Genomic DNA, 27,085 nt, shown 5'->3' with positions numbered 1-27,085 from the left:
ATTCCTATTCTCTTTGGATTGGGAAGAACATTAGGGAACCTTGGCTTCTAGAGCTCTCCCAAGGGTGACCTCAGATCACTGGCCCATAGTATTATGTAAGGAGGAAAGAAGGTGTGGAGGTCCTACCCCCTTTAGATTTGAAAATATGTGGTTACTTCATCCAGGGTTTACTAACAAAGTGAGGGAGTGGTGGCATGACTGTAACCCACTGGTGGGGGAGGGGATGAGATTCTATAAGAAACTACAATTCTTGAAAGCAAAAATCAAGGAGTGGAACTTGATGGAGTTTGGGAGGATAGAAGAAAGAAAGGAAGATCTGATGGATAAGATTGAAAGCCTTGACTCTAAAGAAGAAATGGGAGAATTTGAAGTTGCCTGCACAAAGAGGAAATTAATTGGAGGCAAAAATCTCGGTGTAAGTGGTTGCAAGAGGGAGACTGAAACACTAGGTATTTCCATTCTCTAGCAGATGGTAGGAGAAGGAAGAACTTTATCTCCAAATTGGTTGTAGATGGAATCAAGTTAGTACAACAAGAGGAGATTGCCAGGGCCTGTGTGGAGCACTTCAAATCTATTCTAAGAAGGCCTGTGAGTAGAAGGGTGTGGGTAGAAGGTTTGGACTGGCCAGATGTAGGGGTGGAGAACAGGAGAAGGTTGGAAAGAAACTGTACTCTACAAGAGATCAAGGAAGCTGTGTTTTCTATGGATAGAACAAAAGCTCCAAGGCTGGATGGGTTCACAATGGCTTTTTATCAGGATTGTTGGGATATCTTGAAAGATGATCTCTTGCAGGTGTTTGAGGAGTTTTTCAGGGGAGGAATTGTCAATCCGGGTGTGAACTCTATATTTATAGCCTTAATTCCAAAAAAGAAAGATGCATCCCACCCGAGGGATTTTAGGCCAATTAGCTTGGTTAATAGCTTGTATAAGATCATTGCAAAAGTGTTGTCTTTGAGGCTGAAGAAGGTACTGCCCGATATCATTGCACACTATCAAGGAGCCTTTGTGAATGGAAGACAAATTTCTGATCATATTTTAATTGTTAATGAGAGTGTGGAGAACTTTAAGAGGGATAAGAAGAAGGGAGTGGTCTGTAAGTTGGACTTGGAAAAGGCTTATGACTTGGTGGACTGGGATTTCTTGAGGAAAGTTTTGACTAAATTTGGGTTTGGGGCTAGATGGTGCAAGTGGATCATGGGTTGTGTCAGGAGTTGTCAATATTCAGTGCTAGGGAATGGGACAGTGGTAGATTTCTTTCCAGCCAGTAGGGGTTTAAGAAAAGGAGACCCCATGTCTCCTTTCTTGTTCATTCTAATTGCGGAGGTTTTGGGGAAACTGATTCACAGAGCAGATTCTAGGGGGATCATTAGAGGCAGGAGAGTTGGGAGGGTGGAAACCCCCCTCACTCACTTACAGTTTGTTGATGACACGATTCTATTTTGTGAAGGCGGTAATGTGAGTTTTATCAGGAATTTGAAGTTGGTGATACGACTGTTTGAGCAAATGTCTAACTTGAAGGTTAACCTTGGGAAAAGCTGTGTAGTGGGGGTAAACTTGGAGGAGGGAGAGATCAGGGAGAGTGTTGAAGTGTTGGGGTGTGAAGTTTCGGGGTGGCCTTTGAACTACTTAGGGTTGCCATTAGGTGATAATCCCATGAGAGAGAGCTTTTGGAACCCGGTGGTGGAAAGGTTTGAAAAAAGACCGGCATCCTGAAAAAAGAACTACCTCTCTCTCGGTGGGAGAATTACACTAATTAAGGCCATGCTTGCTAACTTACCCATCTTTTTCCTGCCGGTGTTTAAAATCCCAGTGAAGGTTGCTAACAGATTAGAGAAGCTAATGAGAGATTTCCTGTGGGAGCCAAGAGAGGAGAAGAGGGATCATAGAGTTAGCTGGGAGATAGTATGTAGGAGTAAGTCTTGTGGTGGCGTGGGGCTTGGGAGTATCAAGAGAAGGAATATGACTCTGTTGGGGAAGTGGTTGTGGAGGTTCCCTATGGAGAAGGAGAAGCTATGGGCTAGAATAGTGGCAAGTATACATGGGCTGGAGCACAATGGATGGGACGTTGGAATCAGAGCTAGGACTGCAAGCAATTCTCCTTGGAAAGCCATTCATGACCTGCTACCAGTTTTCTCCCCTAATATCAGGTATGACTTGAATTCCAGCAACTCCATAAAATTTTGGGAACAAACCTGGGTGGGGAACGCCCCTTTAAAGGATCAGTTTCCTTCTTTGTATGCTCTTTCTGATTTGAAAAATGAGTCGATTTCATCTTTCACCACCCCGTCCTCTTCAACTTTTGGGATTGGGTGGAACTTGGGTCTAAAAAGGGATTTGAGGGACTCAGACCTCGACAGTATTTCGAGCCTTATTGCACTTCTTGATAACATTGTCTTAGACCCCACTAGGGCAGATTCTAGAATTTGGACACCTAACCCCAATGGCATCTTCTCTTGTGCTTCGTTCTTCAAAGTCTTAAGTCAGTCCACCAGTCCTACCTTCCCCCCTTTCCCTGTTGGTGAGGTTTGGTGCAGAGCAATACCTCCTAGGGTTGGTAGTTTTTGTTGGGAAGCCTATCTGGAAAGAATCAACACTGGTGATCTACTCCAAAAGAAGAGACCCAATACTTGCTTGTCACCTCAATGGTGTGTTCTATGTAAAGCGGATGGGGAGACTGGCTTTCACCTGCTGGTGTCTTGCCACTTTGCGAGGTCAATTTGGGATTGGGCTTACTCCTTATTTGGATGCAGCTGGAATCCCCCATCAGACTTGCATTGCCTTTTCTCCCCTACCTTTTTCAGCTGGTGGATAAAAAAGGGAAGGATAATGTGGAGAGGACTAAGGGTTGCAGTATGTTGGACACTGTGGGAAGAAAGAAACTCCAGGATATTCTCAGAAACCCAGAGAGGAGCAACAGATATGAGGACTATCATAAATATTAGGGCGGTACAGTGGCTGAAATCTTTGGAACTATTTACAGATTACACTATGGATGACATGTTGAAGAAATGGAGTGAAATTGCAAATTGCACATAGACCAAGTCAGTAATGAATGTGACTTGGACTCCCCCACCTAGTGGATTCTTGAAATTAAACTTTGATGGTTGTAGTAGGGGAAATCCGGGACAATCGGGGATTTGAGGTGTTTTTAGGAACGAAAATGGGGTCATCTCTGCCATGTTCTCAGGCCCAATTGGAGTGGGTGACTCCCTTAGAGATGAGATCTTTGCAGTTATGGAAGGAGCTCGGAAAGCTAAGGAGTTGAACATCAAGAAACTCATAATTGAAGGGGATTCAGAGGTGGTGATAGGGTGGCTAACTAAAGATCAAAATGGTTTATGGAAGTACAACAATGAGAGGAGGAAATTCATGTGGCTGGTGCGGGAGATGGAAGTTAAGACATGTTGGGTTAAAAGATCATCTAATTCCCTAGCTGACGATTTAGCTAAACAAGGGGCAGAAAGAGATTCACTGCTTTGGGCTAAACTGTAACTTTAGTGTCTTCTTTTCTCTTTTTCTTCTTTTTTTCCTTTCATGAGGCTCTTTGTGGCTCTTGGAAGATAAGTGTGTTTGTCTTCCTCCTATAAATTTTCTACCGATGATTTAGTGAAAGTGTTATTGATCAAAAAAATATATATTCTTTTTTCTCGAGTAATCTTGTACTCCTCTAACCTCTAGGCTCCATAAAATGGATGCCCTTGTGCAATGCCATACAATTTTCTGCCTTTTTAGGTAATAAGAGAACAAACATGCAGGGAAAAATAAGATATTTAAAGGAGATGTTCATGATGCCCCAAAAGAAAAAAGTGGTTCCATACCTGCAATGCAAGCTAATAAGTATAAGAGGTGGTTTATCCTTTCTACTTTAACCTCACTGGGCATCTCTACTTGTATCTAACCACTGGCATTCAACCTGATTAAGACTGATCCAACCCTAATCCAATAGGGTTGGGTAAAAGCCGGTTTACCACTTAACCCAACCCAACCCACTGACACCCTACTCATATCCCTAACTTGACAATTGGCATCCCCCTTTCCCTTATGGGCATCTTATCTTTAAAAGATTAAGTAATTGATAAAATAGTGGACCTCATGTGCTTCCCCCCAAAAAAAAAAAATGATTCTTCAAATATTAAAAAAACTAGCATCCCTGAACCTGAAAGAAACCAATTCCTATTTTGCAATAAAAAGCTTTGAAAGGCAAAGTCTGAAGGTTGTTCTCTATGATTATAATTCAAGAAACAAAATGCTTATGCTTTCAAGCGCTTTCTTTGGCTTCTCCATTTTCTGGAATACCACCATCTCCAAGTAAAAAGAAAATCAAATCATCCTAAGAGTTTCTACCACAGAAAGAATATCCAAAGAAATACTTGACTATAAATAAAATATATTAACCCACTCTCAAGAGTCAAAACATACATAGGTATGCATGCATGAGTAAAAGGTATGTTCATATGTTACCCAGATATAGCAGGGACAACTGGACAAGGCTGGACAAGGTGCAGAAAAATTGATATATCCAAAACATTACGCCACCCTTAATACAGGTATTTGGTTATTTATTATCTGTACAAAATATCTAAATGAACATAGCTATGAAGGAATATAGAATATACAGAAAGTGCAGCCACAGCATGGGCACTGAGAAGTTGCTGTGCTCGCCGGATAATAATGCTTAGTGCTTCAGGTGTTGGCAGTCCTCGTTCATTAAATGGTAACTCCACCCTTGTTGTATCTCCAACATTGGTAGAAGGATCTGGCTGATACCCTGCAGGAACCATTCAAGTAACTTGGTAACATATTAGTCAATGGCAAAGTAGTTCCTATTACAAGGATAATTCTAAGATGCTTGAAATTATCACCATTGAGTGGCAATGCTTGCTCCATGTGGTTTATGAACTCAGAAATTGTGCTCAAAGAATCAGGAATAGGCTAAAGCACAGAAACATGGAAATAATCAGTAAAACCATTTACCAAATCAAGAAACACAAATGATCCACAGGTTTGCAAATAAAAGAACAGAAAATGGATTGAAAGAAATTTGGAACTGGCAATTTTTTAACACAACCAAACATGAAAAAGAAATGCTTTTCTTTCCCAAGGCAATGTATAATCACTTTCTGCTCTTTTAGTTGCAACTTGTAAACAGTGTGAAAGAGGAACCATGTAAAGCTACCATATGAAGTGAAGGAAGAGGTACTGCAACCCCTGACAATGGAAATTGTAAAGATTGAGGCAGAGATTGGAATGGGTGATTAGGAAATGCCTGCCCACGTTGAGCTTGACCTCCTGCTTGGCCGTTGCCATCAACATTCCCATGTGTACCTTCTGCTTCAGTTCCTTGAGAGGAACTGGAACCATTTGACTGGAGAACATAAAAGACATCATTATAACGAGGATACTTAAATGAAAACTGCTGGTCCAGGAAAGCCCAATTACTCACAGGTGTACTAGATGGTATGTTGGTTGTCCCACCAAGGGTCTGGTTCCCAATTCCAATAGAATTCAGAACTGCCCCAATAATCTGAAGTAAAAGCAAAACGTCAAAGCCATGGAGTATGGTCATTGAGACTGACAAGGATAAGCCCCTTAATATAATATGCAAATACTTCAGCCCACGGTGAAATTCAAGAGCAAAAGAACCATCACATCATACCCGAGTAAGATCAGGAACAATGCCTTCACCTTGATCCCCAATATTAAAGGTTCCAAGGACAACACTGTGCGAAATTTGCCCAACCCGGTTACGTGTAGCACCAACATTACCATCAGTTCCTGTCAAATAATACATCAGTTACAGTAAAACTCATTTTCTTAGGTCTTAAAGGAATTCCATTACATTCAAAGATGAGATGCATGACCAATGAAATCTTAAACAGAAACCCAGAAGCAGATAATGAAATGTAAAGTATGTATATACCTCTAGCATCATTCTGATTGGTCTCTCCTGAGTTTGTTCCAGGCAAAGGCTGAGATTGAGCTGGCTGTCTTGCAACTAAATGCAGGGTACTCCCATCTTCCACATCTAGGTATAGTCAAGGAGTACTATGTAGAATAGTAAAAGAGCGTACACAGAAGTCTCAGAAACACCCAAATAAGCCAAACTAGAAGAATCTGTAAATGAAACTCGGATACCATGATAAGTAGATAACTAGATATATGTCAACCGAAAGAATAGACAGAATGCAACCAACTTCAAATAAGAAAATATTAGTATCAGAAAAAGTTCTTATAGATGTATCATACCAAATTACTTGATGGACAAGCACACTTTTCCAGCCAATCCATATCAGCTATCCAGTAGGAAAACCTCTAAATTGGCTATGTACAGAATGCCTCCATGTCACATGACTCACATCTGAAATCTACTCAACACTGAATTCTTTATGCCAATCTGCTGTCTTAGAAGTTTCGCTTAAGTTAGAAGAACAATAGTGAGCACCTAGCTGCCAGGTCACATAGGAGATAGAATTTTACAAAGAAAAAACTAAATTCTAGGTCAGTTCCCTAATTTTACATTCCAATTGTCATGCATATAAAATGAAAAAACAGTAATGCTCTTTATTAAGAACATTACTTTTCCTATCAAAACGTAGTTGCCTAGGCCGGTCCCATTTTATACATAAATTGTGGCATTCGGGTGAGGGGCCCAACCAAGCACACCTTGACAACTATGATGATTAGGGGAGACAGACAGCGGGTAGCCATCCAGTAATTCGCTGTTTCATTAGCTATGTTAGTAGAAATTTCAAAATGGGTGTCATACGTGTGTTGAGCACAAGTAGGCAGAATACTTGAGGGGGCTCTTCCCTTTGTCAAATACATAGCATGTGAGTAAAGAACTTTGGACCACTAGAAAACAATCTGGTCATGAATTGTTTTTTGATAACATTTGATAATCTAATATAAACAATTATATATTATTTTATTTTTTATTGTTGTTTGCATTGATGTATACATCTATCTGTAATCTGTTTTCTTTCCCAATAGTGTTATTCCATAACTCATATAATCAAATTTTTATTACTAGAACTAATAAAGAATCTTATTTTTTATGTTCACGAGGTCTGACATCCTGTAATCCATGTCCATGCCAGATTCTGACACTAATACTCAAATCAATGTGACACATTTCATTAATGAAAAGCAGAAAAATATGAACCAGTAGATCATAAAGAAGAAAGCCAAGAAGGGGGAGCACCCAACATCTATGAAAAAGTAGGATACGGTACTCAGATAGAAGATGATCATCCTTTAAGACCTTTCCCCTAAAAATTAATCGTTGCTGCCCAACTGGAACACCAATTTCATTTGCTATTTTCTCCTTGAACAATAAAACAGGCATCTGAAAATACTCAAAATCAAATCAAATGTTATCAAATAGTCATCACCTAGCCCCATTCTGTAACTTGATTAATGTAATGGACAAACAAAGGTAATTACAAATCTGGTATATGCAGTTTATAATGTGTTATAGAATATGTCAAGATTTTTTTTTTTATTTTTTAGAATATATGTCAAGATATGGCCATTGTGAGTATAAAATAGGCAATGCAATAACCTGAAATTAACTTCATGTTTCAACTAATGTAGACAAGTAAGGGATGTTGGAAAAACATTACATTTTTGTTAACGTGAAATGTGTAGATCTGTGAGTCCAAAGTCTTAATGCTGAGTTCGACAGTTGAAACTGAACCTTCATCAGTAACTCCACTCATACTGGAACCTTCAACAAAATTTTCATTCGCCATTCTGCTGAAGCAAACAAGGGGCAAGGATACAACTAATTTAATAAATCAGCAAAGAGAGGTAAACTGTTATTAATAAGCCAAGCGCATTACTTTAAAGGGAAAATGGAGAGACCATGGCATAGCAAAACATGTATTTGAATACATGTTTAACAGATGGGATTTATATGACAAAAAAGTAAGGATTTTACATGGAGTAATACAACTTATACAACAACCAATAAAGCATGCCAAAAACAACTGCCAAATGAATAAGCTCATCATTATCCATCCCTTATCCCAACTATATGGGGTCAGCTACATGAATCCTGTTTCATCAATCTGTTCTCGCCAAATGAATAAGCTAAAATTCAAAAATCAAAGGTTATAATAGAAAAGGAAAATACTTCCCAAATGAATAAGATTAAATTCTCTAATACAAATTAACTAATTGTTGGGATTCTTTGCTGTAAATTAGCCATAAATTAGGCTACAAATCAGGTGTAATTAGCTATATAATTGTTTCCTTATTTAGAATAGATTAGGCAAGATTTTCTCTTCTAAAATAGGGAACAAGTCCTAACGTTTAGGACTCCAATTGTATATAAAAACATGTTCTGCTGGAATAGAAAATACAGGTCATTCAAACCTAATTATTCACATGGTATCAGAGCAACCCTATACGCCACCTGTTCTTCCCACAGCCGTCCTAGGTCAGTTCTCTATCTACTGCTTTTCCAGAAGCTTTCTACACTGCTTATTCCTGCAGTATTCATCAGCCATCCTAGCCTTTATCTCATTCCCGGCAGCAACATCAAATACCATCCATGACAAACACCAACGAATCTTCAATTGAAACTCCAAAATCCTCCTCCTCAAACGTCGAAACTGTTATGTTCAACAACAATGGTGGAGACTTTACAAACTACTCATCCACACCCATCACCATCTACAAATTGAAGGGCCGAAACTACATCCAATGGTCTCAATCCTTCATGTTTCATGTCCGCAGCAAGGAGAAAGAAGATTATCTCACCAGAAATATCACCAAACCAGATGAAAAAGATGTTGGTTATCGGATTTGGAAGAGAGATAACAGCCAAGTTATGTCTTGGCTAGTGAATTCCATGGAGCCACACATTGGAGAAAATTTTCTCCTATATGAAACAGCTGCAGAGATCTGGGAGGCTGCAAAAGACACTTATTCTCACAAAGACAACACCCCCAAACTGGTGACAATTGAGCGCGTCATGCATGATCTCCGACAAGGTGATTTATCTGTGACCGAGTATTACAACAAACTCCATCAAAGCTGGCAGCAACTGGACGCTTTTGAAAAATATTCCTGGGATACTACCGCTGATCTCAAACAATACATGAAAATTGAGAATAAGCGGGTCTACAAATTTTGCTTGGGACTAAATTCAAGTCTTGATGCTGTAAGAGGAAGGTTATTTAGCACAAAACCGCTGCCAAGCTTACGTGAAGCATTTTCTGAGGTCTGAAGGGAAGAGAGTAGACGCCATTTGATGCTGGGGATGGAAAAATCAGCTGCTGGTGGTGAGTCATCAGCCTTGGCTGCCCGAAACCAGCAGCAGCCACACAAAGGGGGAAGGCCATGGTGTGAACATTGCCGCCGCCCTGGTCATACCAAAGGCAAAAGTTGAAGAAAGGAACTGGTTCGGTTGTGGTATCCAGGGACATAACATTCAAATTTGTTCTATATGTTCCTAATCTAGACTACAACCTACTCTCCATAAATAAAATTACCCAAGATCTTAACTGTATAGCTATTTTTTCTCCTTGTGTCTGTGAATTTCAGGCTTTGACTTCGGGGAGGATGATTGGTAGTGCTAGGAGTCATGCTGGGCTTTATCATCTTGAGGTTCAGTCGGATTCTGTAAGACAATCTCATCTAGGAGTGAGTGAACATATTTCTTGCCACAATAATTCTTGTGTGTCTGTTAGTGAGTTGAAAAGTGAGAGTGAGAGGTTGGTGATGGTGTGGCATTACAGGTTAGGTCACCCAAGTTTTATGTACTTATCCAAACTTTTCCCAAGTTTATTCAGAAATAAAAGTGCTAGTTCTTTTCAGTGTGAAATTTGTCAATTTGCAAAAACACTCTCGCATTTCATACCCAATTCAGCCATACAAAGCATCGAAACCTTTTTCTATGATCCACAGTGATGTTTGGGGTCCATCTCAAGTTCCAAATGTCACAAGAGCTCGGTGGTTCATCTCTTTCATAGATGATCACACACGACTCACATAGATTTTTCTCATGAAAAATAAATCAGAAGTTACTCAAATATTTAAGAATTTCAGAACAATGATTAAAAATCAATTTCAAACTTCTATTCAAATACTTAGAACTGACAATGGAAGAGAGTTTTTTAACTCTAATCTTGGCTCATATCTATCAAGTAAGGGAATCATACACCAAATTTCTTGTGTAGATACCCCTCAGCAAAATGGGATAGCCGAGAGAAAGAATAGACACCTTCTGGACATTGCCAAGTCTCTATTGTTTTCATCCAATGTTCCAAAGCTTTTGGGGTGAGGCTATACTTACAGCAGCATACCTAATCAATCGACTTCCATCCAAAGTACTAGATTTTTCCACTCCAAATCAAGTATTTTTACAACACTTTCCTCAAAGTCGGTTGATTTCCTCTCTTCCACTAAAAATATTTGGGTGTACTGTGTTTGTGCATATCCATCAACAACATCGAACCAAGCTTGACTCTCAATCCACCAAATGTATCTTTATAGGGTACTCTCCCAACCAAAAGGGTTACAAATGCTTTTGTCTTAACAACCAAAAGTTTTATCACACCATGGATGTCACATTTTTTTAAACCAAACCCATTTACCCCAAAACTGATATTCAGGGGGAGAGTTCTAGTCAAAGTCAACCACAAGAATATCAGTTTTTCTTGGATAGCATAGATTACACACCAGAAACACCGAAAACACCTGAAATACCTTCTCCAAGTGTCCAAATTGAACCTGAACCGAAACCAACTGATTCTGAATTTCCCGAGATAATTGTCTATCATAGAAAAAAGGGAGAACCGAAGGAATCAGAGACTAGCAGATTCACAAATATTGCCAACATCTGAACCTGAGGTAAAAATCCCTACATCTGACTTACAGATTGTGGAGGAAAATTCCGCAGGTACTAGTTTAAGTGATCATGATAATTCCGATGAGAACCTACCCATTGCACTCAGGAAAGGGGTGAGAGAATGCAGAAGTAAGCCATTGTACCCTATTGGCAACTATGTGAATTATGAGGGACTATCTTCATCTTACCAAGCATTCACCAGCAAAATCAATTCTATCTCCATTCCTGATTCAATCCAAGAAGCCATGGCTATCCCAAAATGAAGAAGTTAATGCTCTAGTGAAGAATGGTACTTGGGAAATTACTGATTTGCCTCATGAAAAGAATGTAATTGGGTGCAAGTGGATCTTCACTGTAAAAACAAAGGCAGATGGTAGTATTGAGAGATACAAGGCTTGATTGGTAGCTAAGGGATTTACTCAATCCTATGGCATAGATTATGAGGAGACCTTTGCTCCGGTTGCAAAACTCAACACTATTCGGATACTTCTCTCTCTTGCAACAAATTTGGATTGGCCCCTCCATCAACTAGATGTCAAGAATGCATTCTTGAACGGGAATCTAGAAGAGGAGGTCTATATTGACATTCCCTAGGGACTACAGAACTCATCAAACATCAATAAAGTTTGTAGACTAAAGAAGTCACTTTATGGTCTCAAACAATCACCCTGGGCTTGGTTTGAGAGATTTACTAGAGTTATGAAGAGTAATGGGTATATACAGGGACAGTTTGATCATACAATGTTTGTCAAACATTCTTCAAAAGGACTGATTTCTGCATTGATTGTCTATGTTGATGATATTGTTCTAACAGAGGATTATGCTGAGGAGTTTCCAAGAGTCAGAATTTCTGACTAGAGAGTTTGAGATCAAGGACCTAGGTAAACTCACATACTTCTTGATAATGGAAGTGGTTAGGTCTAAGCGGGGCATTGTAGTTTCTCAAAGAAAGTATGTACTGGATCTTCTTAAAGAAACAGGTATGCTTGGGTGTAAACCTGCAGAGACACCTATGGACTACACTACCAAACTTGGTTCAAATAAAGAAAGTGCTCCTGTAGATAAGAGAAGATATCAAAGGCTTGTAGGGAAGTTGATCTATCTCTCACATACTAGGCATTACATAGCATTCTCAATAAGTGTTGTTAGTCAGTTCATGAACAACCCTACTAAAGAACACATGACAGCGGTGTACAGAATCTTGAGATACTTGATAATGACTCCAGGAAAGGGATTGTTATTCAGAAAAAACTCAAGTAGGGAAGTGGAATTGTATTCTGATGCAGACTGGGTAGGCTCAATCACAGATAGGCGATCCACTTCTGCATATTGTACCTATGTTTGGGGAAATTTGACAATATGGAGAAGTAAAAAGCAAGTTGTGGTGGCTAGGAGTAGTGCAGAAGCGGAATTTCGAAATATGGCTCATGGTATCTGTGAAGGAATTTGGGTGAAAAGAGTATTAGTCGAATTGAAGATACCTTCTGAGGGAACAATCCAGCTACTGTGTGATAGTCAATCTGCCATCAATATTGCTAAAATTCCAGTTCATCGTGACCGAACCAAGCATGTGGAAATAGATCGGCATTTAAGATAGAAGGGAAAGTAATCAAGTCAGTTTACATTCCTTCTAATCTTCAGACAGCCGATATCCTAACTAAAGCACTTCCAAGGGCACATTTTGGAGATCTTAGTTGCAAACTGGGTATGATAAATATTTACAACCCAGATTGAGGGGGAGTGTTGGGATTCTTTGCTGTAAATTAGCTATAAATTAGGCTACAAATCAGGTGTAATTAGCTATATAATTGTTTCCTTATTTAGAATAGATTAGGCAAGATTTTCTCTTCTAAAATAGGGAACAAGTCCTAACGTTTAGGACTCCAATTATATATAAAAACATGTTCTGCTGGAATAGAAAATACAGGTCATTCAAACCTAATTATTCACACTAATTTTTTGTGCTGCATTTTTTATCAATAACAGAAAAATTCAATTTCCTACAGTGCATATTTAGTAATCATTGATATTGTTATGCACTAGTATATTATTAATTGTTAGAAGGTTATAATAGATATTTCTATTGCAGAAACCAAGTGGCATGTAGCCATATATGTATAATACACCCAAAAATGATGTTTTGTCTTCCTCTTATCCAAAAACAAGCTCAACAAGAATTGTTGCCTATACATATATTTGGTGTACCCGCAAATGCTAAACTGCATGCTATTCTCATATCCCCCCCCCCAATTATTGTTTTGCGCAAATCATAAAAAATACAAGATTCTGAAAGCAATATACTTTCAAAATAGTAAAGTGATATCACTAGTTACATTACAACTCTTTCCTTATCTAATGCAGGCTAACTGGATATTTTTCCTTTAAGTGTTAGGTAGGCCAACTAGTTAAAAAAATAACATAAAATAAAAAACACTTGGAAGAGGTGGAATGTTAACTAGGCATTCCCTAAGGCTTTCTTCTATTCATTCAACTCTTATTTTACTTTGCTAGATTGGCAACTAAGTAATACACCACCAAGGACTCAAATCCTTTTGAGCCTTTGAGGCACAGTATTTTTTTTCCTTTATTTAAATAGTTTCTAGTACATGTTTGGTTTCCTCTGAATGACAATTAAGATGTATTTAGTTGCCCATTTACAAAGTGGATTTGTGCTTTCTCGGCACTAGAAGCATGCAGCATGCCTATGGGAAATTGTGACATTTGGGCCTCACCCATTTTTCGGTAAACGGGGGCAGTAAAGTTGGTCAGCACGAGAGTTGACCAACCTACCTGCATTCATGTTTCAGTATTGGTGGGTCTTACAAAAAAGAATGAATCCTGAGTGGCTCAGTTACCTAGGTTAGTATTACCCTCTGCCCAATTGGGTAAATAACTTTCCCATCCACGGGGAAAATCTAACACATGATGTGACAACATTGTCCCTTCAATAATGACACTTTATGGATAAAACAGTCATTCTTTAACTTTACCTGGAAAACAAAAGTAAATTGGTAAGTGCACTTACCCTAGTAAGTGTTACTTAAGAAATATTTGCTCAGACAAGTGCATTTACCCAGGTAAATGACTTCCTGAAAAAATGAACTAGGCCTTGGTCAAATTTCTAGCAGGCCTCCCCAAGGAATAGAAGTCAAAATATCTTTGAACACATACGTAGGATAGAGATAGACATGACTTCTCCGTTGTGCAAGTCACATATCTAATACCCTTTTTAAACGATTCAAAGGCCTTTCTGATCCTTCTCGTAAAGAATTGCACGTCCAAACTCCAAACTATCCTTTTTTTTATATTCAAAAATAAAGCTGTCCTTTTGCACAATAATTGACAGGTCAACATTATATCCTCCATCCAAATATTTTCATCAAATATTCTTCTATAAAAAGGTCTTGATTACAAAGTCCTTTCTATGAAAAGTTGGACCAAACAAATTATATCTTTTGCGTATTTGTTTTTCCACCTAATAGTAGTCAATTGAACAAAACATTGCAGACCCAATAGGTGACTACAACTTATCCCTTCTGTTGGTATGTTTCTCACTGACAGTTCTGGTATATTTGGTTGGAAGTTATGTTGCTGCGGGCTATATAGCCAACAGTAAGTGGTTATAGATCCCCCAAGCACGCCTCACCACTTGTACTCACCAAGAAAACATATTGTTCCCATGAGATGTGGAGCATATGAATATGAAACGTGTGATAATGGAATCTCTAAAACGAACATTTTTTAAGCCTTCTTGCATGAAAACAAAAGTGCAGGAGATGTCCTATTGTCACTGAAATAATTCATATACCAGAAAATCGGAATGAACGCCAACGCTATGTCTTCTAATGAATTAGACAAACAAAAACCAAGCTAGGGCTTAGCATATTGGACTTTTACACTGTACAGTATGAGATCATCAGAAATCCTCAAACTACCACAATCCTAGTAGTGCTCAATATACCATCCAAGCATTCGGGTCCAATTCAGAAAGCTATCTAATCAGCAAAAGAAGATACACATAGCCAACGACCTTCCGAACAACGAGATTAAAACTGGCACCAATATGCCCTATGAAAGACTAGTAAGATTGCCGGCCTGCTCTTTTAGAACTTAGAATGCATTCGGAAACTCACAATTAGAAAAAGCATCCCAATAGTTAAAAGGAGGAGGAAAGAGAAAATCTAATGGGATAGAAAACAAACGATAAATGAAAAAATAAAGGCATTGATGTGATTCGGAGCAAGGATGTATGGAATCCCAGCTATTTGGTAGAACAAATCTTTAATAGATCCCATTCTTCTTCAGGAAAACAGGAAGACCATACCTGAGCGAAAAAAATGAAATCTTCGAGTATATAATAAGATCAATATAAAACGTACCTTTCGTTATTAAACTCTGCAGTCAAAGAGGATGTCTAAAGATTCGACGGTATTGTTCGATGAAGGGACTGGATGCAGAAAACTGTTTTGCCTTAGTATTGGCTTGCAGAGGAAGACGGATACACCACCCTGAGACCCGAGTCCCTGACCACCTTCCTCCTCTCTTTTTTTTTCTTTTTTGTTTATTTTTCTATTTCTATTTTCTTCCTCTAAGGCTGAAAGCCTGAAACTTTTAGTAAATTAGGAAGATTCTAGAATGCGCATCCATGCGTAATACGCATATTTATTTGTGTCTGTTTTTTTTTTCTTATTGTTGCTAAAACCTCCCCGCTTAAGTTTGTGGTTATTATTGAAACCTCCCTAAAGTTTTTGTAATTGTAATACTTTTTTCTTGGTTCAATTTGGAAAGAGAATGAATGCAAATATATAGAGTGCAAAATTTTATATTTTATATTATTTTTTATGAATTTACAATGGACATATTTGCACTGTTACATATTGTTACAATCCTCAAAAAAGTATAAAAATGTCTAAAATATTTATACAATTATTTTTTACCATAAATTATAAAGATCTTTCTATAATTATAGTGTAACTAAAACCCTCTGAACTTTTACATTGCAATAAATACCCCTCGGCCATTAAGTTGTGTGAGAGAAAGCATTAAATTACCAAAAATACTCTGTTAGACGTTCTCTATTTTCTTCGTTTTGCCATTCTCTTAAACCGAACTGACCCTAAAATACTTACAAGGGAGAAACCGAACTTGGTAAACAAATAGCCTTAGAACTGAAAATACTTATATAAGCAAAAAACTAATATTCAGATTTTGAAAAAAAAAAAGCATTGGGGAAGGGCTGATACATATGAGGGGAGGAGAGAGGGGGGGTTTATGAATCCATGTTCTAGACTGGTAACGTTGGTTTGTTGGGTTAGGTCACTCAATCTCGAACGGAAGTATGAAACTTTTTGGTTAGAAAGTTTGAAACCCATATCAATATATTTAAGCTTAACATTGAACACCTAAGGGCTGTGTTTGGAAACAATGCAGATGAACTGTAAATCCCGGTTCAGGGTAAATTTGTACTCTGATTCACTTTTTTATATGTTTGGTGACATTACATTTTTTTATGTATTAACAAATGACAGAAAATACATTTTTCAATGCATATTTACATTGACAATCAGATGTAAAAGTACATTTGCATTCAAGTGGGCTTTTGATTAAAAAAAAAAAGCATATGTTTTATTGGAATTTGTGTTTGCATCCATTACAATTAAAAGTATGTTTGGTAAGAATGTAAGTTTGTCACTACAAAACTAACTCAACTTTGCAATATATATGGACCGCTTTACACTCTACATATTTGCATTCACACTTATTTGCATCGTTTCCAAATGCAGCCCAAACAAACAAGTTTTAACGTGTTGTATAGACTTTTAGGATGCAACAATTAATGATCTTTGGTCTTTGAAGTCCAACGGCACAACATTAACACAGTTATTGGAAACTGGGTAAGACACTATTGACGGGCATCCATTTTAAAGCTTGCACTTGATATTGTTAATGAGGTCAAAACCCTTTAGCTTGCACTTGGTAATAATCCAAATAAGTGTAAATGTAAATATGTAGAGTATAAAATGGTCCATTTAAATTGCAAGTTAGGTTAGTTTTGCAGTGACAAATTAATCTTCTTACCAAACAGATTTTTAGCCGTAATGGATGCAAACATGAAATCTAATAAAGCATATGCCTTCTTTTATCAAAAGCCCACTTAAATGCAAATTGACTTATTTTTTATTGATGTATTTTTACATTTTATTAACACAAGTAAAAGTGAACCAAAGTGCAAATTTACCCTGAAACAGAATTTACACTCCATTTGCATCGTTCTAAATGCAGTGCTAGTGTTTCATTGGGAGGAGTGTTTTTTATCCGATTCAACTCCATTGCTAGAGTCTAAAAGAATGGAGGCATCTCATCCCCACAAAATCCGTGAAAATAAAATAGTGGGTATGACTCAACTTAGCTTTGACTCAGAAGGAACAGTTAGAAAAGTCCCCATTTAGCTAGTATTCAAGGTCCACAAAACTCTCTACTCTAGAGTGGGTATGACTTAACTTGGAATACAAATTTTGGCTAACAATATTTGCACTAATAAATCAATTGTGCTACTTAGAAAGAGGTAGAAAACAAGCATTCGGTTTTAACTTAAAACCGATGTATGACCCTGTTTGGTGCATCTTTCTACATAGGCTATATGTTGTTTAGAAGCCCGGCAATTCATGCTTTGGTACTTTTTTATTTGGTTGAGAAAAAATTTAGCCACAAAAGTCATTGCCCTGGAAAGATGTCTGAAACCCATTTTGGGCTTTTTTCATAATGCCTTCATAAGGAAAAATGCATGGTAAGATACACCTTAACCAAATAGTCTTTAGGTCGTTAAGATCATAATGCAAAAGCTCACATCATCTTTTGGCTGTCAAACCTGCCATAATATCTTTTAAAAATGACTCGCGTAACAGCATTGTAATAAGCTTTAAACCCATCTGCACTAGTACAATAAGCTTTGACTCTTTTATGCTGAAACTACCATCAACCATGCATGACCACCTCTTTACAAAGTCAAAGCCAGTACAAACAATGAACTCTAGAACGAAGGTTGAAAGAAAGAACAAGAAAGCTTTATCTGAATGAAACAATCATGAAAGACGGGAGGTAAACAGGGCAGGTGCAACATCGGATTAGATTTTGTAGAGCCGGTGAACGGTGGATTGGATGATATACTCCACATGTGGGCAGCTATTCCAGTAGAAACCATATTCGAGGAAAGGTTGATCAATGTAAGGAAATTCCTCAGCTTTGGGATTAAAGGATGGATGGTGATGATAATAGAATGCATGCTACGAGGAACAATCGGTCAGGCCCAACTCTAGGCCAGATGGGACGTGTGAAAGAACATCATGTGTCGGTTGTAGCTTATTTTCATTTGTATTGCAACCCTACACCCAAATTTCAAGTTGTAGATAAGTTTTGTCCGATTAGAGAGAAAATTAGTTTTGTTCAACGGAAAATACAAAAAAAAAAGTAACAAAATGCAAAAAAAAAGGGATGCTTTCATAAATTAAAGAAAAATGGTAAAATAAATTAAAAAATGATAACTTTGACATTTAAAAACTTTAAATAGCCAAATGATAATCTTTTTCAAGTTAATGCTAACAGGGGGTCTTTGTCCAATGGCTAAAGTTCAGGGTCTTTGACTGATGACTAAAGTTTAAGGGATCTTTGTCACAAATTAAAGTATAGGGGGTATTTGTGACTAACCCCATACTACAAGGGGTTATTTGTATTTACCCAAATGTTTATTTTCATATGAATGGCTACGCCAAATCCTTGAAATCAAGGGCGGAGCCAAGAATTTTTTATGAGGGGACAAAAGTGGATTGAGGAGGGGGGCAAGAGTAAATATGGATGGGCCATTTGGGGGGCATGGCTCCCCTAGATCCCCCTTTGGCTTTGCCCCTGCTTAGAATTGATTTATAAAGTTTGTATTTTTTTTTTTTGTAGAAAATAGCTTCAATAGTAATTGTATGGCTATTTTAGACATTTATGTGCCTCTTGATAGAGAATTCTAATAAATGGGGTCTAGTTGCAATTGTATCAGAAAGTTTAAGGGAGGTGATTATAATTATCAAACTTAAGGGATGTTTTATCAATAGTCAAAAACCTTATGGGAGGTTTCAAAACTTTATCCTTTTTTATAGTTCTTCAAGTATAAAAGACTTAAAACACCCCAATGTTTTCCCTATGACGTCCTTTGTTTTTCGGGAAGTGAGGACGAGTAAGTTGGTGGGTCCTATGAAAAATAAATAAACCTATGTCTATATTTTGGTATTAGTGGGTCATATAGAAAATGAACAATTCATGAGCAACTCATTTACTTGGGCAAGTAATACCCTCTAGAGATTTGGGCAAATCACTTGCCCATCAGCACAAAAAAAATGTTAATACATGATGGGTAATATTATCCCTTCAATAATGTCACTTCTTTGGATAAAATTGTCATTCTACAACTTTACTTGAGTAATAAAAGAACATTGGTAAGTGCACCTATCATGGGAAACACTTGTCCCAAATAAGTGCATTTACCCAAGTAATGACTTATACCTTCCATGTTGTGTGACATTGCATGACAAGCACTCTCACTCTATTAGATTTCATTAAAAAATGAGTTGCATGTGACTTTTATTTAAGTGTGATTAATTATCTCCAAAAATCAAAATTTGCCCTTTTTAGCTTCATCGTAAGACTCATCGATATCAAATTGAGGGCATAGTTTAGGTTGTTTAGCAAATAACCCTCTTTTTTCTTCTAAATAGCAAGGACCCATGTAATGCATAGGATTTGTCAAGGGAAAGTGAAACAATAGAAACTAATAATTATTATAAGAAATGATGTAATGTTGTTTAAAATAATTAATATTTATTTCATTATTTTTTTACAAAAAGAATTTAGTAATTTGGATTAACTATACTAATAATTTTAACAAAAACAATAAATTATTGCTAATTACTTAATACAATAAATAATATGTTTGTGTTCCATTTTATTTATTTTACTTTATTAATGATTAAATGTTACATTTTTTTGCAAATATTAGTAAATATATAAAATTAGGTTATAGTCATAATTAAATTAATCTAACCCAAGAACGAGGTTTAAGACTTCGGGTTGGGTTTGGGTTAACCCTCAACTAACTTAACCCACCCAAGAAGTTGCACCCCTAAGACCAATATAACATTCATAATTGGACTGAACCAAACCCAATACAAGCCATGCATGCATCCTTTTTGGGTTTTTAAATATTTTTAAACAAAAAATATTAATATTGAAGTTGAACGAGCTATGGGGGACACTCTACCCCCATTTTGTAGCCCAATGAACCAACAAAAAAATCTTGGGTCTTATTTTAATAGTGTATTAATAGTTTTTAAGGTTGCTCACTAGTCCAACCCACACCCAAAGCGTAATAGTATTTGTTTGGGCTTGGGACAAGGACAAACTTACTCGTGTTAATTACGAAACTATGATTTGTTTTAAATTAAAGCATTTATTTAATTTTAATCTATTATAAAATATATAAAATTATATTTATATATTTATTTAACATTTGTTATCTAAATATTATATAATAATATCTACCATATATGTAATTTTCAAGTCGAACTTAGGGGTTGCTTAACTTGGGCCATGCCCGTTAGGGCTGTCAATGGACTCCAAAAGTTTGATACCTATTATGATATCAAATCCAATTATCTCAGATTTGGATGTTAGAAACTCGAACTTGCATTTGATTAATAATCAGATTGGATGCAAATTTAACCTCATTTGATTCGATTCAAATCCAAGTTCAATAAAAAATAGTATCTTATTTATATATGTAGTATAATTATTTATACTTATATATATTATGTATAATTATATAAAGTTTTTAATTGATAAATTTAATATTTTATAGTTATATATGTTTGTTATACATATATACTTTAAATATTTAATTTTTAACTACTTTGATTTTTTTTGTCATTTTAAACACAATAAGATGGTTGTGGATTAAATTCAAGTATGATATGAAATCCGACATAATAATCAAATGAAGATGTGGATGCATTTCTATATGATATAAATTCAATTCATTTATATCCCTACTACCCGCATTATGTGTGCGCTTGGTGCATATCTAATGTATACTTAGCTTAGAAGAAAACAATTGCTTGAGCCCATGAATTTGTAGATCTGGTCGGGTTGGACCAATGTTTTTGAACCACCATTGATCTGGACAGTCGGATCATTCGGCCTATGGACCGTCTAGGCAATCAGTTCCATTTTACCCCAAACCTAGTCCCTAGCCAAAAATCGTTGAATTGGTCAATGATCCATTGACCTAAGCAGTCGAACCGTCTGCCCGTTCAACAATTTTGGTCATTTTTATTTTAATTATCTTTTTTTTTTCATCATGATAGGTCATCCATTTGAACTTGATGAAACCGTCGACCTGAAAACCAGTGGCCATAATGGTTCCGGTTCTGGGTTGTTTTAAAACATTGGCTTGGACTAACTTATAAATGTTCATCTCTAAGTAAAAGGAGTCTTGTGACATTTTTAATTGGGCTATGATTAGTTTTATTATTTTATTCTTCTTATAATTTTATATGGAATTCAAGTTTATTTTATTACTTTTAATATTTTTTATCATTAATTTTACTTAATTTATTAATATTGATTATTTTAAAATATAATTCAAATATATTTCAATTTTTAACTTATGAACTACTATTTTTATTAATTTTCAATAGCTGCTAGATAAAAACGTACTAAATTTTAATATTTTTTATTAATTTTAGTATTAGATTTTCAAATTATAATTTTCTAACAAGTAACCAATCAAATAGAATTTGACTATGAAACAAACAAATGGAATTTGGATTAGAGTAAAACCCTTTCTATCTCTTTGGGGTATAATAGGCTAAGAGGCTTATAGAAATATGCTAAAATAAGCTATAATAGAAGAGGCCTATGGAAATAAATGGAGATCTCTCTCTCTCTCTCTCTCTTCTCTCTTTTTAAGTGATTTAACTATTTATGATATTTTTATCAACTATTTTTTAAAATGTTATTTGTTACAAGCTGGATTGGGCCCACACCATCCTTGTAGTATTAGGCCCTAGCTTGGCCCTGAAATTTGTGGGCCTAATGCAAGCTCAAGTCTATGCTGAATTTAAATGGTCACCCCTAAACAAGTTGCTTTTGGTTTATTAGATTAATGAGGAAATGATAGAGAATGAAAAATAAATAAAAATGGAAACAAGAAAAAAAAAAGACAAAAGAGTCAATGAAATTTAAGCAATGCAATGGTTAATAGAGTAATTGAGAGAAAATATAATTAATGAGAGAGAGAGGGAGAGTTAATGGAATGATTAATGATAAATGATAATCAAAGCATGTAATGAGAAAGATAAGAGAGAGTTAATTATTGGCTACTTGAGTTATTTTGTTTAATTTAAAAAAAAAGGTAAAATATAAAAACCTCCCCTCTATTTTAATTTTAACAAATACCTCCCCTGAACTTTTGAGAAATTTGACAAAAAAACCTCCCTTCCGTCACTTTATTAGATGGAAAATGTTGGACCGATGCACCAATTTCTTCTAACTACCCATTCTACCCTTTTATAACTTATTTTACATACAAATTTACTACAATAACCCTATTTTTTACTTGATAGAAATCTCCTTTTAATGGTAATCTTCTAATGTTTTTGTCAAATTAAAACATGGTTATTTAGTAATTTTGTATGTAAATTAATTTATAAAATGGTAGAATGGGTATTTGGAAGAAACTACTACATTAATCTAACATTTTTTGTCTGGGAAGGTGATAGAAGGGAGGTTTTTGTTGAGTTTCTCAAAAGTTCAAGAGAGGTATTTGTTAAAATCAAACTATAGGGGAGGTTTTTATGATTGTCAGAAACTTCAGGGGAGGTTTTTATATTTTACCCTAAAAATAATGATTGGAAACAAACATAAAACACATAAATAAAAGGGGATAAAGGAGAGGCCCGATGAGATGGTGGACCAAGTTTTAATATATAGACTTGTTAACATTCATCCAATTGGGGGCATAGTTCGACACATTCGTCCATTGGCACCAACCATCATCATGCTCCTTTCTCAAACGTCTGCGTCAAATCCCAAATCCTTGTTGATGTAGGTGCACATGGCATGGCCCAGGATCGCATCACGTGGCACTAGCCGAATGAAATCCTGGTCTTCCACCTCTAACTGCCTCCAACCACTCCATAGCAAGGTAAAGTATAAAAGGAGGTGCCCAGTTCAAGGTAAATCCATCTTGCTCACTCTTGCTCTCTTGCATTATTGCTCTCGAATGACCTTGTTTGAGTCCTCGTCTCAAGATTGATCCGACCCCTCCTAAGCACTTGACCAACTTGACCGTCAAAGTCTCCACCCCTGGGATAACATCTGGGGCCTCTGATGTGTGCTCTCCTCTTACTCTCAGGTTCGACTCATCGGTCTTAGACAAAAGCAAAGTTACCTTGATGCCCTCGACCCCATCCTTGGCAACAAGTTGTAGGCTTGTAGTAGTCAAAACAGTCTTGATGAGAGCATTGAGTGTGAGTACCCCTGGTTTGAAAATTGGTTTGTTCAGTAGTAGTACGAATCAAGAATCTTCGCATCGAGGTTATCGTTCTCGCGCTTGAGTTTCTCCTTCTCCTCCGTCAGTACCATGATTAGCTCTTGCTGGCTCCGAGCTCCCTTCTTAGCTCGAAGAACCTCACTCTGAGCTAAGTCCAGCTCACGGTAAAGTTTCTGAGCATTCTCCTCAGCTTCTTGGGCTCACTTCAGGCGGATCTCGGACTGGTAGACAAGTTAATGAATGGCGGAGTTCACCTGGTGAATAGAAAGCAGATGTAAGTACCATTAACAAATGAATAAGGAAATAGAATAAAAAGGTGAGGTACTCACCACCATGCAGTAACTGGCAGCCCTGCCCCCGAGCTGACTTGTGGGCATGTCAGCCCATTCCGTGACTTTAGTAGGAAAAAACAACGTCCTTACTTTTGAGGAGCCCGAGTCGCGGGGTCATTGTGCTCTCATTCGAGAGCTGAGGCTTGGGCACCGAAGCACTCTCGGGCTTGCAAGGCAAAGCTCCCTCGTCCTGGTCTTCGTCTAGGTCCACGACAGGAGGTTGGGGACAGACCTCCTCCTCCGGAAGCTCGGCCAAGATCGGCTATAGTGCAGCGACCTTGGGTGGAACTAAAGGACCGGCCTCCCGATGAGACTTCTTTAAGGCCTTCCTCTTCTTCCCCCTCTGGGAGCTCCTCATAAGGTTTTCTGCATCGACATCTGGCATAGCTTCTGCAAGAGAAAAAGGAAGGGGTTAGTCACGAGCCGAAGTAAGTACAAAATGAGAAAGAGTAATATGAGCACCGAGGTGGAGGCCTATTAGGAGGACTCAGCCCGGCTTGTACAAGCTTCTCCTTGGCCAAGAAATCTTTCATTTCCAGGCCGAGGTCCCTCCAAGAGTTAACAACCGCCCTGGGGTCCTTGGTGGCCACTCGCCAGTGAGACGGGAAGGGCCACCCCTCAGGGTTCTGGACAAAAAAGTACATTCTCTTCCATGTCGGTACTTTGTTCGAGCTACCGAACAAGATTTTGAACCCAGGGCAGGGGGAGATGTAGTAACTCTGTCGGGTATCCCCGCACAGGCAAGTGGAGTTCTTCTTGATCGAACATATTGAACTAAAAGTGTCTAAGGAAACAGGTCGGTTATACTCATTGAACAAAGAGATTGTGCCAACTATGGATCTGATGAAGTTTAGGTGTAACTAATCGATGGTAATGTTAAAGAACTTAATAATTTCTATAATGAATGGGTAGAGCGGTAAGCGCAACCCAACTACGAGCTGCTCTTCATTAACCACGAGCTCATGGTGACCATGAACCCAAGGGTACCGATCCAAAGGAATACTAAAAGTAAGGTTGTTGGGAAGACGGTAACGGGCTACCAAGGACAATAATTTGTCCGAGGTCATAGTGGAAGGGCTGAAGTCATCCGAATCCCCACCTCGAGAAGAAGATGGGACCCCCTCTTTGGAGGTTGGTCCTCCCACCCGAGCTTCAAGTTCCTCAGGCCGAGATGGCCCGACTTCGGGTAAAGGTGTCTCCTAAGAGGCGAGGAGAGGAACTATCTAGCGAAGAGCTAACCTCGGCACCCTCAGGCTCACTAGAACTGCTAAGAAGTCTATCTATACTAGCACTAGACATACTGGAACAGGAAAAGGAAATGAGAACAAACTAACGAAAGAAGACGAACTCACCAAAAGGACGAAAATAACCTCGGAATGCAAAGGAAATAGTGGTGAGCTGAAAGGCTCTGACGCGACCTCGGGAGTGCTCAATCACAAGATTTTTTGGCAAAGGAAAGGGGCCCTCTGGCCCCCTATTTATAGTTTACCACATGGCGATCAACGACTGAGACTTGTGCGATCCAACGACTCCCATGAAAATCGGATGCATGACACCCGATGATGAAATTGGTTGAGCGCGCTCTTTGACGTCTGCAGAATTTATAAACAACATGACGTCCTTGCGTGCCCGGGACGCGATCTGGGTCATTTTGTGGTTGAGACAGACGGTTGAATAGGTCCGACCAATGGTTCGCTCTTCAGATTGATTATACCTCGCGCCAAATCCACCTAGACCCTCCATGAATTTCTCGCACCGGGTTGGTACCCCTGGCACGAGGAGTGGGGGGCAATTGATGAAGGGTGATTTGGCACGATCTAACGGGAAGGGGACACATAAGCACGATTTGATTGAAGGATGACAACCCAACCAGGCAAGCTCAGTTTGCAACATTCACAGTTTGGGTACCTAGCCACCTCGACTCCAAACCCGCCTCAGCATAGAGGCACCTCAGGTATCTAGTCCAGTTCGGGACTGCAGAATTAAAGTTCCAGCTCGGAGCTAATGGGCCGAAGCGTTGTATAACCAACTCCGAAGGCCTTCCCAACAGATCCCGAATCTCTTGGGATCACGATGAGCCAACAAAAGCCAAATCTCCCGAGGTCACAATAAGCCTCATCCATGTACCACCCTCCTCTAGAAACGGAACCAACCTTATCTCTACAGCCTGGAGAACCTGGAGCTCTTTCATGAAGCCCACAACTACCCTAGTATATAAAGACTCGAAACCTTAAGGCAAAGGTACGCGTGATTACTCTACTCTCTAGTACTCAAGCTCTCAAGCATTCAGCTCGCATTTACAGCATACTTACTAACTTAAGCATCAGAGCGACCTCGTCGGGTTAGCTACCCCAGGTTCTCCTATAAACTGTTTTGCAGATTGATCCAGTTTGCTGTCCACCTGGAGTCCGGATCGCCCTCTAGCTAAGAGTAGTCAGATCGTGCACCATCAACAAGTGTTTGGATGTAGATGGCCACATGTCTGACTATAGGGGGTTTTAGCTTGAAATCATTCGTTTAATACATATATATATATATATATATATATATATATATATATATATATATATATATATATATATATATATATATATATATATATATATTATTTGAGTCCAAAGCCTCCAAAGCCCTCCTAAAATCGGGACTCTTGACAAATTTGGCATAACCCATCTCTCATATAAGTGGGACTATATGAATATTTTGATTTTAAATAGAGTATATATATTTTATTTGAGTCCAAAGCCTCCAAAGCCCTCCTAAAATAGGGACTCTTGACAAATTTGGCATAACCCATCTCTCATATAAGTGGGACTATATGAATATTTTGATTTTAAATAGAGAGTTTTTGCATATTATGCATTATGTACCGTTTTTTTAGTCTAAATCACTTGCCAACAAAATTCATACGAACTACCAATCAACATGATCTCATACCGCACATCTTATACATAATGGGTTTTAATCTTATAGTGAGATGTGTGTAGGTAGAGTATTGAATGTGTGTTTTGTAGGTAGAAGATTCCAATTCATTTTTTCAATCTCATTAAAGTCATTGAGACCTTATCTCAAAGATGATGTACTATGGGGTGTAGATGTGAATGAGAGGTGCTCCTATTACACAGTTGGGATGTACCATGTGGTGGATGTTTAGTTCTATTGGCGTTTATTGAAAAAATGTTGCCACATTAGTGCCACATAGGCGTTGGCATTAATATGAGGTGGAGAGTAAAAAATGTTTAAAGTGAAGTTCAGCCAGACAACAAAAACATGAAATGTTTAAAATAAAAAAACATTTAAAATGAA

General features: G+C 37.8%; 1 protein-coding gene across 3 annotated transcripts in view; it reads right to left on the bottom strand.

Moving 5' to 3' along the window:
- LOC148849834 (Ubiquitin-like superfamily protein) overlaps nucleotides 1-15,492 on the bottom strand; it is a 33,063-nt gene extending 17,571 nt beyond the window's left edge. Inside the window, exons 1-9 of one of the 3 annotated variants that reach the window (XM_088944930.1) lie at nucleotides 15,235-15,492; nucleotides 7,623-7,755; nucleotides 7,228-7,345; nucleotides 5,921-6,025; nucleotides 5,657-5,775; nucleotides 5,444-5,524; nucleotides 5,177-5,365; nucleotides 4,863-4,932; nucleotides 4,617-4,768 (exon numbers count right to left, since the gene is read on the bottom strand). In XM_088944930.1, the coding sequence (XP_088801056.1) occupies nucleotides 4,617-4,768; nucleotides 4,863-4,932; nucleotides 5,177-5,365; nucleotides 5,444-5,524; nucleotides 5,657-5,775; nucleotides 5,921-6,025; nucleotides 7,228-7,345; nucleotides 7,623-7,751 (963 nt within the window). In that variant the 5' untranslated portion in view covers nucleotides 7,752-7,755; nucleotides 15,235-15,492. The remainder of the gene's footprint in view (nucleotides 1-4,616; nucleotides 4,769-4,862; nucleotides 4,933-5,176; nucleotides 5,366-5,443; nucleotides 5,525-5,656; nucleotides 5,776-5,920; nucleotides 6,026-7,227; nucleotides 7,346-7,622; nucleotides 7,756-15,234) is intronic. The other 2 variants (XM_088944929.1, XM_088944931.1) reach the window with 2 other exon arrangements.
- Nucleotides 15,493-27,085: the final 11,593 nt, after the last annotated feature.

This window comes from Nelumbo lutea, chromosome 5 (assembly GCF_056320005.1).
Source record: "Nelumbo lutea isolate HS-2025 chromosome 5, American lotus-T2T, whole genome shotgun sequence".
Lineage (NCBI taxonomy): Eukaryota > Viridiplantae > Streptophyta > Magnoliopsida > Proteales > Nelumbonaceae > Nelumbo > Nelumbo lutea.
Note: the sequence above shows the minus strand (reverse complement) of the source record. Positions and strands in the feature narration are given on the sequence as shown.